Source organism: Parasteatoda tepidariorum, chromosome 2 (assembly GCF_043381705.1).
Source record: "Parasteatoda tepidariorum isolate YZ-2023 chromosome 2, CAS_Ptep_4.0, whole genome shotgun sequence".
Lineage (NCBI taxonomy): Eukaryota > Metazoa > Arthropoda > Arachnida > Araneae > Theridiidae > Parasteatoda > Parasteatoda tepidariorum.
The window spans coordinates 62657436-62678113 of record NC_092205.1 but is presented as its reverse complement, the minus strand read 5'-3'; the positions used below and the strand labels follow the sequence as shown (position 1 = coordinate 62678113).

Genomic DNA, 20678 nt, shown 5'->3' with positions numbered 1-20678 from the left:
TGATAACAGAAGAGCATGTAAAAACAATTTAACATTAAAGAACACTTATTCTTAAAATTTTGTTTAATTTATAACAATGGCTAATGTTAAACTAATGCAAAAAAATCATAATTTAAGCATCTCTCCTGAGTAGACGAATTCAAATTTTTAAAAAAATGAAAACTTGTTTTAATTTTTACCTGATCTCGGGGACTAAAATTGCTGGAATCGTGCAACGGTTCCAGAACTAGAATCCAAATAGCGTTCGGTAGGTAACAAGGACAGACAAAAATAATTAAAACACAAGTTTCCCGAAATGAGTTAAGAATTTTGGGCTATTCATGCACCACGAAAGGTAACTGAAAGAAACTGTGATGGAAAGCTAAATACAATTAGACATTTCTTTATATTGATGATTTATATTTTATTTGATGTTGGAGGAAATTTATAATTTTATTAACAAATGCCCGCCCTATCTGCCACTGGCTATCATTCCATTTACAAATAATTGATCATTACACTCGATTGAAGTTAATGTTTTGTACGTCATAAAGACATTTTCATCGATTTATAAATAGACAGGGAAAGAATTGAAATAGAAAGTGCATCGTTTGTAGAGCAAACAGAAGACTAAATTTTAAGTAAGAGTGCAAAAATTGAAGAGTTGTTTTAATTTATCACATTGATTTAAATTACTAAGCTTATTTCGAATTACTCTTAATTGCATTTTTAAAATACTTGCAAAATCTTTTAAATTTTTAGGCAACATGCAAAAGAATCAGACATGCAATGCGCACACTGCACAATTCAGTGAAGTAAATTCAGCAGAGCAGACTGCTGTATCATAAAGATTGAAGACAGACTAGAAAATAAATTTTAGTCATGTTCACACCCATATGGTTTTATTCTTATACATCAGATTTCCATAATATACAGTTAAGTTCTGGAGAAAAATATTAGAGAGCTTTAACTTTTAAAAACTGGTGTCTAACTCCAACATAAGGTAGTGAAAAATAGAATATAAAAAACTATAAATTAACAAAAGTTTAAGGATTGAAAAAAAATTTATTACAGCTGGATTAATTATACACAAATGCAACAAAAATCGGTGGTTTGTTGTCAAGCAGAAATTTAGATATGAACTTTAAGAAAAAAAAGTGTACAGTATGAACAAGACATCTTTTTGAAAATTAAGCAGTTTCATTAGCAACATCTTCCTCTTCAAAGTCCCCCTCATCATCAGCAGTAGCTTCTTGGTATTGTTGATATTCAGATACCAAATCATTCATGTTGGACTCTGCTTCAGTGAATTCCATCTCGTCCATTCCCTCACCAGTATACCAATGCAAGAAAGCCTTACGACGGAACATAGCTAAAGAAATAAAATTTAAAATTTAATAAAACTATGAAACTAAAAGATCGCAATATCAATAAAGAATAATCAAGATAATCCAGTTTCAAGAAATATCTGAGGCAAAAATGACATAGTACGTAAGTTATTAATCTCTGCAGCTAATTTATATAGGCTGATTGTAAGCTCTTAAGTTCAAGTTAATTTATATAGTCTTAAAATATGAGAATAAAACTTAATACAGGAACAAAACAATATATTAATAAGTTAAAAACAATTAATCTTTCAATCATTTCAAATTTTTAATCTTGTGACCACAAGTAGTGACATGAGATCTTAAAAACTGTGAGCATGCAATTTTATATCTTTGTTGCACAGGTAGGAAAAGCATAAAAATAATCCTTTTGGGGAATTTGAACAGGGTTGTCACTCATATCTGGAAAGAAAAATTCTCCGTTTTCCCTGCACATATTATATACAATATATTAAGAGGAAACACAATCACAGGGCTCTTGCGAACTATATTAGGATAACAATGCTAGTTTTAATTTCTGGAAATGCTTAGAAAAATAAGGTACAGTTCAACATAAAACAAATGCTATAAAGGAAATATAACAGGGTTCCCACTTGACTTCAGAAGAAAAAAAAAATTTCTAGGTATTTTAGGAAAATTTCAAAGTAAATCTAGACTATATTTAATCTACACCATGCAATTTTTCATTGGAAAACTGATTCTTACTTTTAATGGTAAATTAGAATTCGTGAGCAAAAATATTGAATAAGGATGGAAATGTGGAAAAGCTTTATTACAATGAGAGTTTTTAAAACAAATTTAATAGATGTTAGAATTATTTATATTGAATTTAACTGATCATAGTAACTGAAAAGTCTCTTGTTATCTCCCAGGTATTATATAGGAATTTTTCAGGATTTCACTGGGCAATAAGAGTCCTGTATAATGTAGATAAAGCATCATCTTTAAATATGACAAATTATGCCTTGAGAGGTCTGCATTTGAAGACAAAAATAAGAAATAAAATTGCAAGTTTTTTCCCAGTTTGTAAAGAAAAATTCTAAATTTCCTGTTATTTTCCAGGTCTTTCCTATTCTCCCTGTGAAGTGGCAACCCTGTTGAAAAAGCTGAATTCTGCCAAAAAGTGGAAAAACTGATATTTGCAAAAAACGAAAATTTTACAGTTACAACAGCATTTTTTATTAATCACAGTTGTTTAAAGAATCTGATAAGAACACTTGTATGGTTTCTAAGGACACCATGATAGTCCTGAATTACTAATACTTAATATCTGTATACTTAATACTTAATATACTATAAACCGAGTTTACCAGCTCTAAGCAAATGAAAAGACAAACTATACTTAAATAACAGTAATAATTATGCTAATAATTACCAGTGAATTGTTCTGAGATTCTCTTGAAAATTTCTTGGATGGCGGTGCTGTTTCCAATGAAGGTAGCAGACATTTTCAATCCTCTTGGTGGAATGTCACAAACTGCGGTCTTAACATTGTTAGGAATCCATTCAACGAAGTAGCTGCTATTTTTGTTCTGTACATTCAACATCTGCTCATCAACTTCCTTCATGCTCATTCGTCCTCTGAAGATGGTGGCAACAGTTAAGTAACGTCCGTGTCTTGGATCGCAGGCAGCCATCATATTCTTGGCATCAAACATCTGTTGAGTCAATTCTGGAACAGTCAGGGCTCTGTATTGTTGACTGCCTCTTGATGTAAGAGGAGCAAAACCAGGCATGAAGAAATGAAGACGTGGGAATGGGACCATGTTGACAGCAAGTTTCCGCAGATCAGCATTTAGCTGGCCAGGGAACCTGAGGCAAGTTGTGACACCGGACATGGTTACAGATACAAGATGATTGAGATCACCGTAAGTGGGGGTTGTGAGTTTCAAGGTTCTAAAGCAGATGTCATACAAAGCTTCATTGTCAATACAGAAGGTTTCATCTGTATTTTCAACAAGCTGGTGAACTGATAAAGTAGCATTATATGGTTCTACAACGGTATCTGACACCTGCAAAACAAAATTTTTACTTTTAAACAAGTCTGAGTTTCCAATAATTTTAAAGAAAAATTATGAAGATAGTGAGGACAAATTAATAAAATCTCTAGTTAGTGTTCAGCAAAATATTTTAGACTAAGATCTGAGAAAATTCAACAATATAATTTAAAATATTTTAAACTATACATTAGAATTGATTTACACATTAAGTTCTAAAATCCATAAGTTTACAAACTTATGTAACTGCTGATGAATTGAAAAAAGTAAATTTGAATATTTGAAACTAAATTACTTAATATAAAATCTGCTTAAGGTAATACAGAATCTATTATTAGCTTTAAGTTAAAAATAAAATTCCCTGACCTGTTGATTGTTCTGAAATTTTTTTTAGAATCTATTATTAGCTTTAAGTTAAAAATAAAATTCCCTGACCTGTTGATTGTTCTGAAATTTTTTTTAAAGTTATTTTTCAAGTTATCATTATTATGCAGAGATGCCAACTGCTCCGGACATGCCAGAATAATTTTTTTTAAAAAAACTGTAAATAACTAAAGTAAATTTTGCAAATATTTGACAATTTTTGCTTGCTTTTATGACATAAGTACTATAAAGTGGTGATTAATATAAGCCTAGGAATTATTTAGAAATAGTGGTGGATAAAAATCTACTAAATTGAATTTTTTAAACCAAGAATCACAATTGATAAACTACCACTTTAAAATACATATTTGCTGTCCGAAGTTGGCATCTCTGATTATGATTGCTTTAATTCTAACTAGGGTTTATGCTACACTAACTTTTTTTTTTTTTTTTTTTTTTTTTTTTTTTTTTTNGCAACTTTTTTTTTTTTTTTTTATCTATTTTCTTAAAATTATGGAAAAGCACTACTCAAACAAATAAGGATTGAGAACAAGACTTAATTTTAAAATTAAATACCTTTCATTATTTTATTCATACAAATCTGAAGTAAACTGAAATGAATTTTTTTTTTTTTTTACTTTATTAAATAATTTGTTAAATTATATTTAAGTAATTTAGTTTCAAACAGGGCTCTGGATTTTTTTAAAAAAATCATTCAAGGAATTCTACTTTAGAATTGGCTGAATTTTAAAAAATAATCATATTTTAAATTTTATTAAGTAAATTATACTGAAACTATATCACTGCAGTAAAAATTTAATTATACACTAACGCTTAACTCAAAATTAAAACTTTGAAATAAATCAAAATGACTTACATCTTAATGGCTTACCAAAATATTACAATATAGAACTTAACTCACCAATTTAAAAAAAAAAAAAAAAAAAAAAAAAAAAAAAAAAAAAAAAAAAAAAANAATTAAAAAAAAAAAAAAAAACATACACAGAACTATGAAAAAGTCAAAATTTCACTTTGTTTCTTGCTCTTGAGCATATCACTTAATATCTAATAAATTATAAATTTCAGTTTAAATTTACATGCATCTTGCATCTTTCGATATTTGCAGTTTGGGAGAGTGAAAGTACTTTCAGAACAAAGATAAAGAAAAAATGTGAGCCTTATTTTTCTCCAGAAAGAAAAAATAGCCAAAATCATATCCAAATGCCAAATGCATAGCCAAAATCAATTTTAAAAAATAAATTATCCTTAAAAGTTGATGTGATTATGAATTCAGATATAGTTGTATTTTTAAGAAAAGAGATTTATACTAAACCAGTAATGAGTTAAATAAGCAAACATAAAAGGCAAAACTGAACTTAAACTAACTTAAAATAGGTATCATTTGCTCCACTTATAATAAAAGCAAATTTCAACACAAAAGAGCAATTAAATATACTATTTATAATTTCAGATTCTATTTAGAAAAGAAAATTTAACAGTTACCAGTAGAATTTATTAAATATTGGGCAACTCACAACAGTATCAAATCAATGCATCAAAAATTTTGATAGTATAGTTACATAAAAATATATCATTTAATTATATGTTGGTATGAAGGAACATTGATTAAAGAAATTTTAATTTTTAAATCTAAGTATTTTAAGATAGGGTTCCAATAATCTTGAAACGGTAACACAATGAATGCCACTCAATATTTTTGTACTAGAGTAATTTCAGTTGATGTTCCCAATTCATCATTTAAAAGTATTAAATGAAATCTTATTTTTAAAATCATTTGAAAGAGATAAATCAATTGTGAACTTGCAATATATATATATATATATAAGTCCATCCTACAAGATTTGTTACTGCATTTGCTTAAAATAAGTATATGATCCTGAAATTCTACACTAAAACAAAGTTTAATAGTTTCTTTTTCATAGAAAGTATTTTTTTGAAAGGACAGCTGCAAACGTTGATGCTTTGTTAATTTGATTTTGTGTTGGTTAGTATTCCATTACAAAATAGGATATTTCATTCTATTTGTAAACAAATTCTCCGAATTATAATTTTATAACTATTTAAAAAAAACAAAAAAAATTATAGTAAACTGACCATTTTATATGCATAGACTAGTAAGATCTTATAATTGGTCCTAAAGGAACAATGAATTTTTAGAATTTCTATTCTTGTGATGTATTTACATCCTTTTGTTAATAACTAAAATCTCATTGGCCATTTACAGTTGAATAAAAATAAATTACTTTTATTTACATGATGTAGCACATCAAGCTCAATAAAACGAAGGTTTTTGCATTATGACTAGATAGGTCAAGCAAGCAGGAATTTGCTATCTAGAATAACTGTTCCAACTTAAATGATATGGAACTATTATTTGTCAGAATACAGAAAGATCACTGCAGAAAATATATTAAGATGTTTAAACAAATGTACAACATAGAACAATTTAAACTTTATCCCAGAGAAGAGGACAGACAATAAAAATGCTAAATTTAAAAGTTTTACTATTCAGGTTATACAGTGGAAAATAGTAATTGTTTTATAGTTGTTATAATAAATTAGCAAACTATTAAGTTTAGTAGCTTATACATCGAAAAACATATTTAACAGTTTCCTTGGATGCCATAATAGTACACATTAAAAAGCTTAAACCTATTTTATAGAGACATGGTAACTTTCTGTCATTTGAAAATCTAATTAGACTTATTATGGTATGAATGTTAGAACTACAAACATAATACTTCTACTTCAGGGTTTCCGCTACGGTAGCTTTTTTCGCAAAATGCGAAAAGACCCCTCAAGAATGCTAAAATTCAAAAAAGCATTTTCGCATTTTTGCTAAATTCCATTAAAAAAAAAAAAGCTTCCGCGAAAAACCATGACGCTAAATCCATGAAAAAAACTTGATCAAACAAGAAGGAGAAAAAAATCTAATTATCTTTCGCGAGAACCATGACGCTAGCGTTCACGAAAAAAATTTGATCAAACGAGATGAAGCATAGCAATCAACAAAAATGGCTAGAATATATGAGTTTCACTGAGAAGAAAAGAAAAATAAACTAACCACAAGACTACCTAAACACATCTTAATGCAACGATGTAAAAACATGTCATTTAATGAATTACTTTTATTTTTATATACCAATGATGTGTCTGAACAGTACCCATTAATAACTTCTGTTATAGAGTATTGTGCAACAATACCAATGCACACTGTTGACTGTGAAAGGGGCTTTAGCTGCCTTAATTTGATTAAAACTAATATTCGAAACAGGTTGTTAATCAACCNATTCTTCTCTGATTTTGGATATAAGGAGTGTACCCATGCCAGATCCAGTTCCACCACCAAGTGAATGAGCCAACTGGAATCCTTGCAAGCAATCGCAGCTTTCAGATTCCTTTCGGACAACATCCAAAACTGTATCTACTAATTCAGCGCCTTCAGTATAATGACCTTTTGCCCAATTGTTACCTGCTCCACTTTGACCTTAATAAAATTACATAAATTAGTTTTAATTAACACAATACAAAAATTTAAAAACAAACATGTGGAATGCGATAAAAAATTTTTTGTTCAAATCTAATGTTAAAATTCACAATCTTAGAAATGGTAATTTCTTCAATATCATTTTTTTAGAACATTGTTGCATGAAATTACCCATTACCCTATATATTCTTGATGATATAAAAGTTTTTTTTATAAAAATTGAATGTATAAAAAGGAAATTTTGATACAAATATCACAACATTTTATAACTTTTTTTTTATTACTCATTTTTAAGTTATTGAAATAAAATTTTAGTGAGATTTGTAGATTCTACAACTGGAAAATTTTTATTTTTTTAAGAAATAAAGATTTTTGATTTGAGTGAGATTGTTTCAAAATTATTTAAGTATGAAAAACTTATCATTGAATAAATATGAAATCACCAATTTATCAGTTGGAAATCTAATGAAGAGTTAGTTTAAATCAGAAAACATTAAAGAAAAAAAATTATTGTAATAAAATTCAGTGCAAAACAAGATTTTCTTCAATATTGGTTAACACTAGCTATGCATTTTAGTATGTTTTAAAAGCATATAAAGCATTCAAATCAACAAAACTAAATGAGTAAATTTGAAATGTTTACTAACAGCAAATTATTATAATGGAAAATCCGTAATTTAACAGCCTAATGTTACTCTATTCACTTTTAATCTCAATTTATTTCCTTAGATAAAACTTCCACTACCAATGAAATCACTTTTAAAAAAAAGAATCACACTTTAAATGTATTCCTAAAAAAAATGACTGAATGATTCAACTAAAAAAAAAAAATGGTTTCGAATCAATGATTTTCTTAAATAAAAAATCATTGTTTACATAAATCATGCCAACCCTGGTACATAAGATTTTTTCAAGCAAAAATTCTTAATATAAAACATTAACTTACTGTAATAACAGAGTGTGCTTGCTTTATGACCAAGTAAAAGTTAAAAATTTTATTATAAAAAATTTAATAAGAATTTCTTACCAAAGATGAAGTTATCTGGTCTGAAAAGCTGTCCAAAAGGTCCTGAACGAACAGAATCCATGGTTCCAGGTTCAAGATCCAAAAGGATGGCTCGTGGAACATATTTTCCCCCTGAAATAGCATATACCAAGTTACTTATTTATAAAATTTCAGTTGAGTTTTGCATAAAACAAAAAACAGAAGAATTAACAAATGCACAAATTCATTAGATACATTTTTATAACTTCCAAAATAAAGGTCAGGGTTCCCACTCTATAATGAGATTGAAATTCAAGGACTTTCCAGGACTTTTCAAGGACCTCAACAAAATTTTCAAGGACCTTAATCTAAGACCAATTTTAAAAATTATTCTCTTCTATTTTACTAGAAGCAACAATGCTTGTTGTGGCAATAATTAATTTCAAATATAATACCTAAATGCTTTGCCTATATAGAGAGAAGAGAGTATATGTATTATGGACTAAAATTTATATTTTTTTAAAAACAACCCTACTGGTTTTACATATTAATTCACAAAATCATTTTCAGCACAATCTATAACTAATGGTAATGAGGTGTTAATGGTGAAATCCTTTAATCCTGTGTATTTCCATGTGAAGGCTGCATGAAAGACAGAGCTAAATCTTAGGTATTCCATATTCCATGACTATTCCATAACCCCCTCCTCTCCTCTATTAAACATCGTTTCTGAAATTATTCATCCATAATTTACACAACCTTCTCTAAATGTTATGCAGCAACAATTCTTTCTGAAAATAAAAATTAGAAGGAACATATCCCATTTTCACCATGTTTAAAAGCATTATTCGTTATGTGTAATCCACAACTGCCAATGAATATGACCTGGTGGGAATATTTCTCTTTTAATTCACACTGAAGCTTCTAATAGAATTTCCAATTGACATAGGGTCCATCCATGGATAATTGAAGTATTTTAGAGAGCTTTTAACCATCATCCATGCATTTGTAAAAAGAGGACAAAATATTTTCTGCAGTTCCATGACCCATAAATTGGGAGGTAAGATACTTAGTGCAAACTTTATTATCAATTCCTTACCATAATGTCCATCTGCTTAGATTGTAGAGACTGATTTAACGTCTCATCAAAGAGTACAGTGTAGCAATCAACATTCTTCAGCTCATTTATAAGAATCCCTTTGAAGTATAGTGCCTATCCAAAGGAGCCCAAATAGGCTCACTTTGTGGCACTACAAAAAAATTTTCTCGCTATACAGCTATCAGCAAACATTTTGGAGAACAATTTACTAATCCTATCACAGGAGTTACATGAATAATTACTAGTGATGCACTTCAGATTCCAGAGAATTTCAGCATCAAGCACATTCCTTTGACCAGATAAGAAGACAATGTTACCTCGGCCACTAAAGTTTCTGTTTCACATGGGGCACACAATGTTGAAGGAGTATTTACACCATTTGAATTAGATGTTGATGTCTTTGGAAAAAGAGAACTCAGGGCATGAGACTGCTCTTTTGTTTTACCTTTCTTTCATGTGTGATTTCAGAGCAGATTCTTCCATTTTCGCGATATCGATCTCCTTCATGCATAATCGGCACTTGGCTCAGAACTTCTTTTCCGGCATCGATAAAATCTATTCTTTATAAGCATGATTATCCATCCATTGGGGATTAAAATAGCACTTCCCAGGCATAACTAGTCTAAACTACATAACACAAATACGAAGCCGTGCCTTTGCGAATACGCTTTACAATAAAGTTTTGAAATGACGCAAACATAAGGACAAGTGCTGATGGTAAAACGGCAAATTTATTGAAAACTAAAAGGTACATATTGTTACGAAATTCGAGAGTATTCCAGTTTCGATAAGAAAAAAGATCTAAGCATATGCGAAAGATGAAGTGGAGTCTCACCCCGAACGCATTGATTGTCTGCTGTGCTCTGCGCGCTTGGCAGACACCAAGACGCTAAGCCCGGTTAGAAACGGTGGTATTAAAAACCACGTGAGAGAGCTCGGGAACAAAACAGAAAGAACGAGAATGATCCGTGGGTGTTTTATAAAAAGGGTCGCCGGCAGTATTGGACAAATTCAAGGACCTATCAAGTTTTTCAAGGACCTAAGACGTTTTTCAAGCACTTTCAAGGACCTAAATTTAGCAACAAAAAATTCAAGGACTTTCAAGGACTCTCAAGGACCGTGGGAACCCTGAAGGTCCTTTTCTCTTTTTAATACAAAGATATTTAAATTGTACAGTACAGAACCAGTTTCCGGAAATCAGAAAAGCAGAACAAAATGCGATAAATTTTCGCACCATTTAAAAAAAAAAAATTTTTTTTTTCCTAATAAGATTTTAGGATTTTCTTTTTTGAAAGATTTTTACCTTACCATCATTTTGGAAATAATCATTAGTGTATTACTTCCATCGTTTTTTCTTCTTTTTAAGATTTACAAATATTTCTTTTTAGTTGGGTTTAACAATATTAAAAAAAAAATGGCATTTTGTAGATTCAGAAAACCGGAAAAATCAGTTATCCGGAATAGCGATGGTCCCGATTGTTCCGGATAATCGGTTGCCTACTGTAATTGTCTAAAACTTCATTAAATTTACATCTAAAAATCATACAATTTAATTCTCACTAATATGTTCTGCTTGAGGCAGTAAAAGTAATTTTTATTAAATATAACAAGGACTATTTTGATGTTTTTTACAGAAAACTTAGAATTTTTTAACATTACGATAATTTTACCATAATATATCAATTATCAGTAAACTTTGTGGTAAGTTAATATCAAAATTTGTGTTATTTTATACACCTCTTAAAAACTGCAAGTTGAAAAAATATTACTACACAATTATATTTTACTATATTGGAACATTCATTTATCTTTAATTTATTACCATCTACTACATTAAATTCAGAATCAGTTTTGCTTATCTTTGCCTGCTGTTTTACTCATATACCATTTCAGTATTGTTGAAATGCATGAGAAATATAATCTCAAAATAATAAAAATAAAATACAGAATTTCAATTGTTTTTAATGAATTAAAAACATTTAAAAGAAAAAGATTTCATTTAGACTATTCTTAATAATGATCACAGAACTTAAATTCCCAAAAATTGGTAGTTTTCTTGCCATTTAGAGAAAAATATTAAACTAAATTTTTTAAGACTTCTGAAGTAAGCATTTAAGCCACTCTTTTACAAAACAATCTGGAAATCAGTTGTCTAATTGGCTAGTGATGAAAAGAGGTAAAATGAAAAAAATAAGGTATGATTGGTGGATTTTATAAGAAAATTCTTGTTCCAAAATAGATCTAGCATTAGAAAAAAAAGGGGGAAGACGAAGAGGTTTAGCTTTTTACACTTAATAAATAAAAAGTTCTCAATTTCCTTTTTTGAATAAAATTAAAAATACAGTAAAACCCCGGTTATCTGAGTCTCCGCTTTAACCGAGCTGTCAAATATCTATGATTTTTTTTTTTTTTTTTTTTGCACTGGCACTCTAATATCTGGTATGTCCCCNTACCGAAAAAAATTCTGAACTTGATCTCACAAACACTCAGGAATGAGGATGAAAATCAATGTATGAAAATTTCACACACAGATGGATTAAAAGCTATCACAAGTGCTATTGAATACATAGAACAACAAGAAGCAACAACAGCAATCCTGTTATCTTTAAAAAAATGGCGAAACATTGCTGCAGAAAAACGCCAAAGTAAAGTTATACAAAAAACAATTAAGGACTTTTTTAAGTGAGAACTCTTTAATTATCGTTAAAATATAAACTGCATGTGGTGTATCTGTTTAACCTTTGTATTTGTTAGCATATACATTTAAACCTACACGACTTATCTTAATTTACATTTTTCGCTTTTACCGAGTTTTTCGGTTATCCGAGTTAGTCTTGGTCCACATTAACTCGGATAATCGGGGTTCTACTGTAACTGGTTTTGGCATCAATAGGTCAGGTTCTAATTTCTTTTACATTGAAAGGAAAAAAATCTATTTTAAAAATTGCAAGCTTATAAAAATGAACAAGGTCTATCTGAACAGGATCTAAAAAAAATTATTTTATTTATTTTTTTAAGTAAGCCTAGCCCATCATTGCTTTACAACAAAACCAGGAGATTTATTAAGTTTCAATGAAAAACCTGGGCTTAAAAGTAATTAAAAAAAATTTTAAATGATTAAGATTCCTGAATTTGCTTTTGACACTTAACATTAAAATTAAATGTTCGGTAACTATTTACTGATTTGGTTTAACCCACTGATGGTTTAGCAAATGGGCAAAATTAGGAGAATGTTTCTCCCCTATACACTATTTCCCTATCTAATAAGATGGGAAAACCGGTTTCGCTATGTGGAGAAGACTGCAGGTTAAATTACGACTTTTTAGGTGCAGAACCGTCAGTGGGTCAATGTAATGTAACCATTTTTTGTTGAAGTTTTAGATTGCTAGATTAGACTATGCTTTTTAGTCTGACCCTTTTATAGCACTTACATTTCTAATATAACCATTACCCTTTTGTTCCCATTGTTCCATAGACAATGTTATTTTAAGGCCCATATAAAGTTCTGAAGTTTTAACTCAGTGGTTTCCAACTAGCGGCCCGGGGGCCGCATCTGGCCTACGAAGTCTTTTTTTGTGGTCCGCGAACCAAAATATATTAGTTGTCATTTTTTTGCGGACAATTTCCGTAAAAAATCTAGATGGGTTTAAAATACTTTTCTCATTAATAAAAACTCAATTTCTTCGTTTCTGGGAAATTGATCATACCAACGGCGCAAAAAAAATTCTCAGGTTTTACATCCAAGAAAATTATTTTGTTTTTTTTTGTATTTTGTGAATATAATTTAGCATGTGTGTATCAGAAATTTTCTCGAAGAAATTCTCTGATTTAACTTTTTAAAGCTACTCATTTTGCGAAAATATTTACACTGAAAATTTTAAATTTAAAATGTAAATATCTATTCTCTGGTGGTTGCAGCAGACTAACCTCAATTTTGACATTGAACATTTTGTGTGCTACTATGTATGTTTTATTACCAACCTTTTTAAAGTTTTATATCTTAAAAATTAATTATCTGTTGCACATTAATTGTTTAATACACGGGTGTACATTAAAGTTATTGTAGCCCAAATTTTTTAATAAATAATTATATATTTTTAAAAAATCTATTTCTTATTTTAATTTGTAATTTAAAACTTTTGGTTTTGTTTTGTACAACTTGGTAAAATATGATCGTAATATTTAATGTTCCTTCAAACATAGATTCCTACATAAAATTTTGATAAAGTTGCGGCCCGCCATTTGATTTGTGTTTTTAATTGCTGCCCCAGGCCTCATGTAAGTTGGAAACCCCAGTTCTAACTTAACAGTTCTTACAGACATAGAAGTCAAAATTTTGTTTCATTTTTTAATTGAGCGAAAAATCACTCCTAAAACGTGTCAGATATTTAGGAGCTTTCAAAATTAACATTTACCCATTGACAACAAGTCAATCCACAACTAAAGTCAAGGACTATTCAAAGCACTATTTCACCAATAAACTTAATTCTCTATGAATAATGAAAGTGACAGGGCCACCAATTCAAAACCTGAATTGTGAAAATTTTAAGTCATTTAGAAATCCGAGTTCTTTTAAAATTGTAACTTCAAAATTCCTTTTCATAAGGTTAAAAATATTCAATCCCATTTGATTTTGAAAATAGCATTCAAATTTTTTTTTGGTAGTTTTAAGGCGGTTTAGTGGTAGACTTCCTCCGGGTCATGAGTTTCATGGATATTGTTTAGCCCTGCTAACTTTGGGGATAAGGAAGAAGAAGTTTTAGGTTAAATAACATGGCTCTATTTGCATTTAGTTTTTAGCTCTCTCTCTAGCTGTTATTTAGAAAGAATGGCTGCTGCTCCTAGCCAGTGAATGTTATATGCTCATAGTGGAAATAATTTAAAGCAGGGATAGAATAATAAAACTAATTGCTAAAGTATTCAAGATTCATAAAAGCACATTGTTTACAAAAATTCAAAATGATGAGATTTCAAAATTTTATTTTAGGACTCATATTTATATACAGTACAGAAACCGTTATCCGGAAATCAGAAAACCGGAAAACCAAAAAACCGGAACGAAATTCGATTAGTTTTCCTGTCATTTTTTTAAAAAAATTTTTCCTCTAAAGATTTCAGGATTTTTCGCTCTTTTTTGAAAGATGTTTACCTTACCATCATTTTGGAAATAATCATTAGTGTATTACTTCATTTTTTTTCTTTTTAAGATTATTTCCTTTTTTTTTTTTTTAAAGTTGGGTTTAACTATAAAAAAAACTGCTTTTTGTAGCGATTCAGAAAACCGGAAAAATCAGTTATCCGGAATATCGATGGTCCCGATCGTTCCGGATAATCGGTTCCCTACTGTACCTCCTATTTTGAGGGTCAGAAATCCAAATCCAGCTCAGCATCAATCTAAAGAATATTTTCCAATTACATTCTTATTCATAGAAAATTGAAAAATAAACTTCAAGTACATAGGGCATCCAAATGGAAGCAAATAAAAATTGATTTTATATAATATTTAATAAGATGATTGTTGAGTGCTTTTTTTTTTAATGGTAATTGTTTTTGTATTCCTATTTAGAATAACAAATTAACATATTTGATAATTTTTGATTTTATACATTTTTATTTATAATGGACAATTACAGTCGGTTATTTTAAAATCTTAATGCATCCAGAATACCTCAAACAAAACTCCCAGAAAATATTTCATTACTTTTCTAAAAGCTCTAATTTATTTATTTTTAAGCAAAAAAAAACTTATTTTAAACTTAAAAAAACGTTTGTGGTAGTCTGAAACACCGAATCTCATTATTGTCATTATTGAATTGACGTTACTGCTGCACACATCTGCCATTTTGTATACAATTGCTGTGACAGCCATTACGTTTGAATTTGCATAATTGAATTCAATTATTTTAGATGGTAAATAACTATGCAAGAACAAAGATATGTATAACAAATCGTGCCCCAGTGTATCTTAATGAAAACGTGGGCTTAATATTGAAACATTAAATAGTTGACAAATTTTTTTAGTTCTGAATAGTATAAGTTTTCAGTTCAGTAAAAAGGTGCTAGCATCAGTGTTTTCACTACAGCGCGAGAATCTCGCATATTTTTTTCTTTTCTCGCATTAAAAAAATTATTATCGCAAGAAATTCGTGCATTCTATAAACCAATTTCAAAATTCGCGAATTTCTCGCATTTTGAAAAAAATTTCTCATTGCGCCATTTAGAATAAAATGCGTTTCACTTTTCTTCCTGGATCTTTCATTATTTTCAACATCTGCCCCATTATCTAGCTTCCCTATTTACCAGTATTGTTCAGAACCTTTAAGAACAACAGAATATCATCCCTCCGAACCACGGAACCTCTTTCAGAACGCATTTCTCTGCAACCACATGTTTACCGTAGGTAAGGTTTCTCCATGTAAGAAATTCAAATTTTTTGCGCATTAATGTAAGATGGACAAATACCTTGAAAAGGCAAGATCTTCTCCGAAACGGACAAATGAAAATGAAACAAATGTGGGTAGAAACGATCAGAACGAAACAAACACGCATTTGATCAACCTAATGAGAACAGCTGTTGAAAAAGTAGATGTAGAACATTTTCCATATGATGATGCAACAAAAATATTAAATGCTTTAAAAATTAGAAGATGTTAAAAAAGTATCATAATAAAAGATTTTTTTTTCATAGTGATTTTTTTTCAAGTCTCTGTGTTTTTTTCTTCTTTTTTTTAATTTTTTGAAATCTCACCCTGTTTTTGAGAAAGGGTGAGAAATTCTCACCCATTTTTTTTCTGCGATGAAATCACTGTAGCATGAATTATGGATGCCTGATATAAACTTATTAAAAATTATGCATAAGTAGAAAATAATTTTAATTAATTTTTCTTAACCATGTTAATCTTATATTTTTTTAATTTATTTCTATGTTAGGTGAAAAAAATCTTAAATCCATTTGATTTTTATAAAGAAAAGCTTTAAATTTCAAAAATGTATAAAAGCTTAAGTTATTCATTATTTTATGTATTTATTCTAACCTAAATTTAATGCAGGGAATTATCTTCAGCATAGCAGTAATCTTTCAGAAAAGCTTGTGATCACAACATAACTTCATTCATTCTTACAAAAAAAAACTTACATTTTACATTAAAAGAAATATATATATATATATATATTTTCCAGTTGATTTTATTCACATTATTTTAACTAANAAAAAAAAAAAAACTTACATTTTGCATTAAAAGAAAAAAATATATATATTCCAGTTGATTTTATTCACATTATTTTAATTAACGTTAATCTATGTTACATGAGTATTGAAAATCAGCCAATTGTCAAAAACTTTCTCAACCTTAATGTAATTTAATAGTTTAAAACTTTTATGCTTCTAATTTAGAATAGAAATCAAGCCATAATAGTAGAGAATATTAAGAAAACATAAATTACTACATGTAAATATTTTAAAAATTACTTATTATATTGAAATAAACTTCATAATGTATTTTTCTATCAGAATTTCTTTTAAACTTAATACAAAAAAAAAATATGAATCTAATTTTTTGAGTAACTGTAGAACTAGAAAAAATTTCTGAAACCTAGCTCAATATCAATGCACTCAAGAATTTGCAAATTAATTTTATGGATTTGATTAAAATATGAATTTTTTAATTTAACAGGGGCGATCGTGAGCCTAACTCAAAAATACTGAAAATTCCCTGAGTAAAATCATTTATGATGCATTAAAAAAAATTTATGTCTTTATAAATTTAAGTCATTGATATTTTCAAAACATGAAATTCTAAATAAATTACATGCAGCATAATTTAAATTAATTAATATGTATAAGTTATATTTATCTCTAATCACATTTATTATTCTACCAGAAAAAATATTTACAAATGAAAGAAATGCCAAGTATAAATTCTAGTTCTATTTCTTGAAACTTCTGGACCTAGGATTTCCGGAAACTTCCAGATCACAGTGAAAATTCCGGATTTTTCCGGAGCACAAGCTATGGTTTAATATATAAACTTAAGTTAGATATTATATAACTCAGTTTTCTAAACAAAAATCAATATTTTCTTAAAATCTGATGATTTGTTCTTGATATAAATTATTCTTAAAAAATCAATACTAACAGAATATATGTTCAAAACATGCAAAATTTATCTTTTCTAAAATTAAAATTTAATGAAATCTTTTTAGTAATGATTTCATAATCTAAAAAAATATTAAGGTTTTTTGAACCTCAAGAATGATTGGACACACATACCTACATCAATCATAAGAACAGATACTTAACTTTTCCATTCAAATTAGAGGCACATTCCAAACCAGTTAAATGCATTTTGATTTATATATCAAGTTAATTTAGCTATATTATATAATAATTAAACCTAATTCATTAAGTTAATTAATCTTAAATTGTTTGGAACAAAACTTGAATTATCAATAAACTTTCTGGTTTTAGGGCGGGGCCCCTTTGGCAAACCCTGGTTATGTACAAACAAAAAATGTATATATATATAAAGACAGTATGCTAAAAATAAAGGCAAATAAAGATAGAATATTTTTAATCAAGAAAAATCAGTAGAACTTTAAACCCTTAATCAAGAAAAATCAGTAGAACTTTAAACCCTTAATCAAGAAAAACAGAATTTTAAACCATGTTGTGAGACAGTTAAGTTATATCAATTGAAAAGAAAGATGATCTCTTATCAGTTTTAGATGTACCATATTTTTAACAGTTTAAAATTATTCAAATAGTAAAATTATGACAGCAATTTAAAAAAATCTGGAATTTAACTTGGAATTTTTTTAATTGCTTATCTGATGTTCTATCTCTTATTACACCATAAACAAAGCAAATAAATGAGCTTCAGTTCAGATATTCTCTAATAAGAGAAAAAGTGCTCACATTATTTCTGCACATATAAAGTTAAAGACATACCTGATGCTTCATTGTAGTATACATTGATCCTTTCTAATTGAAGATCAGAATCTCCATGATATGTACCAGTAGGGTCAATGCCATGCTCATCAGAAATAACTTCCCAAAACTAGAAATATTAATAAAATACACAATATGGCATTAATAATACAATGAAAGAGTTCAAAATCGTAATATAAATTGCTCTTTTCTATTCAGAAATTAAAAATTTTGAAAAAATATTCTTATTTAAATTTTTTAATTATTAAAATTACCTATTAGAGCATAGCAGAACTTGTTAACTTTACCTATTAGAAACATAGCTGAACTGTTATTAAATTATGCATAAAAGTAAAATCTGAAAAAATAAATAAAACTTAATTTTCAACTACAATTAAAACTTATATGGAATTTAAAATCCATTTTTGAATTAAAACTAAACACACTGCTTTAAAAAGAAATTTGTTCACCAGAACACAATTTTTAGTAATAAACTAAACTATCGATTCAGAAATAATGCTTGCTATAAAATATAAATTTCCTTCAGATATGCTATTTGCAAGTTTCTATTCCATATACTTCTGTAACTAAAGGATTTGATTTACAATACTTGGAAGTTTTAAAAAAATTAACCTGCCAGAAGAGAAAAAAAAATCACTAATAAACTAAATTTAATGAATAATTTTCAAATTATTCACTTGATTCAAAACTAGATTAAAGAATTTATTTCATTCGGAAAGGGGTAAGAATCCGCGATTTTCGAAATGAAGACTTAATTTGTTTCTAAACTTTAAAAAATGGCATATTAAGATATGCCATTTTTTAAACAATGCTTATTAGTTAAGATTTTACGAGGACTAATTTTCAAGACTAAAAATATGCTGCAAGACATAAATATAAAATAGATATTTTAATTTATGTTTGAGTTTCAGAATACATTTTCCTTTGGCCACTGCGAATCACTGAGATTATCATCAAATCGAAAACGTATAATTTAAGTGCCGGTCAATTAATTCACCACATGGAACGAAACGGTCGTAGAAAACAGTAATATTTATAAAATATCATTAACAAAAACGCGTATTGTTAAAAGTTTAAAGCTTAGCATAAGTATTTTTATAGAAATATCGAATAAAATTAGCTAAGACTAAAAGGGAATCTTCAATTCTTAGAACGCCAGCGGCTATCGATTTAATAAGAATGTCTGCCATTTATATTTCAAAAAATTTAGACAAGTCAACAGAATAAAATATAATATTTATACCTTGGCACCGATTTGGTTACCACATTGGCCAGCTTGAATATGTACTATTTCACGCATAGTTGATTTGAAATAGAGTTTTCTTTAAATTTCAAATTAAACGTCTTGTCAGACTGAAATTATCAGAATGGAGAACTGACGCGGGTTTTCAGGACGCGCCTTTAAGAGCCTTGATTACGTCAGATAAGGGTGGAGTTGGATCAATCTGCCAGCCAACTCAGTGTTTAATACTGAGCGATATTTAAATAATGAGAGAAGTTAGATTATAAATAATATTTTGGTTATTTAAATGCAAAAAATTAATATGTTTTGTTTTTAAGTCCCAATATTTTGAAAATAATTTATTGCAATGAGAAAAAGTGTATTTTCAAGTAAGGGAGTGGTTTAGGTTCCTGTATTTTCTTAATAACTTTGGCTTTTTACAATTATAAATGCATGAATTCTCGTTCTATTATTATTTTAATAACATTTTGTATCTAAAAAAATAATATTTTCTGTGCAGTTTTCACGCAAATTTAAATCATTTTCGATTCACGAGTTATTCCTTCAGTTGGCTTCCAAAATTGCGCATGCGCAACGAGAACCAAGAAGAAAATCTGCGGAAGAATTCAATGACCATTCAGCACCGGTTTCACCTGGCAACATGATTGGCTCGCCCACTGGCTATTTTATGACATGAAATGAGACGCAGTGTAGGTGAAAAAAAAACTGAAGAAAAATGGTGAAATTGGAACACAAGTCCTTTAACCATGTATGGTATCTACTCACCAAATTATTACTGGAAGAAAAATAAACTCGTCGCATTCAAGGCCCACGTAAACGGATGAGTAACTGACAGAGAAATATCAATGATCTCATAAACCATCTGTTTATAATGAAAGCGATAATTAATGATTTACCATTAATTTTAAAATAAACTATAATTTTACAAAAAGAGTGCATTGAAACGAAATTAATTATTGATGAATATCATATTATGTTGCTAAATTATTGAAGAATAAAACAAATTTCAAAATTTTAAACAACTATTTTATATTTCTTTGATTAAAATTCCCCAATCTATAAACTATTAATCAAATGTATATTTCTTTAATTTTTTAGCATTGCAAGACTGGCAAATCATTTTAAATTACCAGCTCTTGGAACAACATTTGTTCAAATTATTAGTTTTTTTT

General features: G+C 28.6%; 1 protein-coding gene across 1 annotated transcript; it reads right to left on the bottom strand.

Moving 5' to 3' along the window:
* Positions 1-1024: 1024 nt before the first annotated feature.
* Positions 1025-19670, bottom strand: LOC107452384 (tubulin beta chain). The gene is given in 6 exon segments (XM_071177667.1): positions 1025-1351; positions 2740-3376; positions 6988-7232; positions 8260-8370; positions 18264-18372; positions 19507-19670. Coding segments are annotated over 6 exon segments (1341 nt in total). The 5' UTR covers positions 19564-19670; the 3' UTR covers positions 1025-1169.
* Between the last annotated feature and the right edge of the window lie 1008 nt (positions 19671-20678).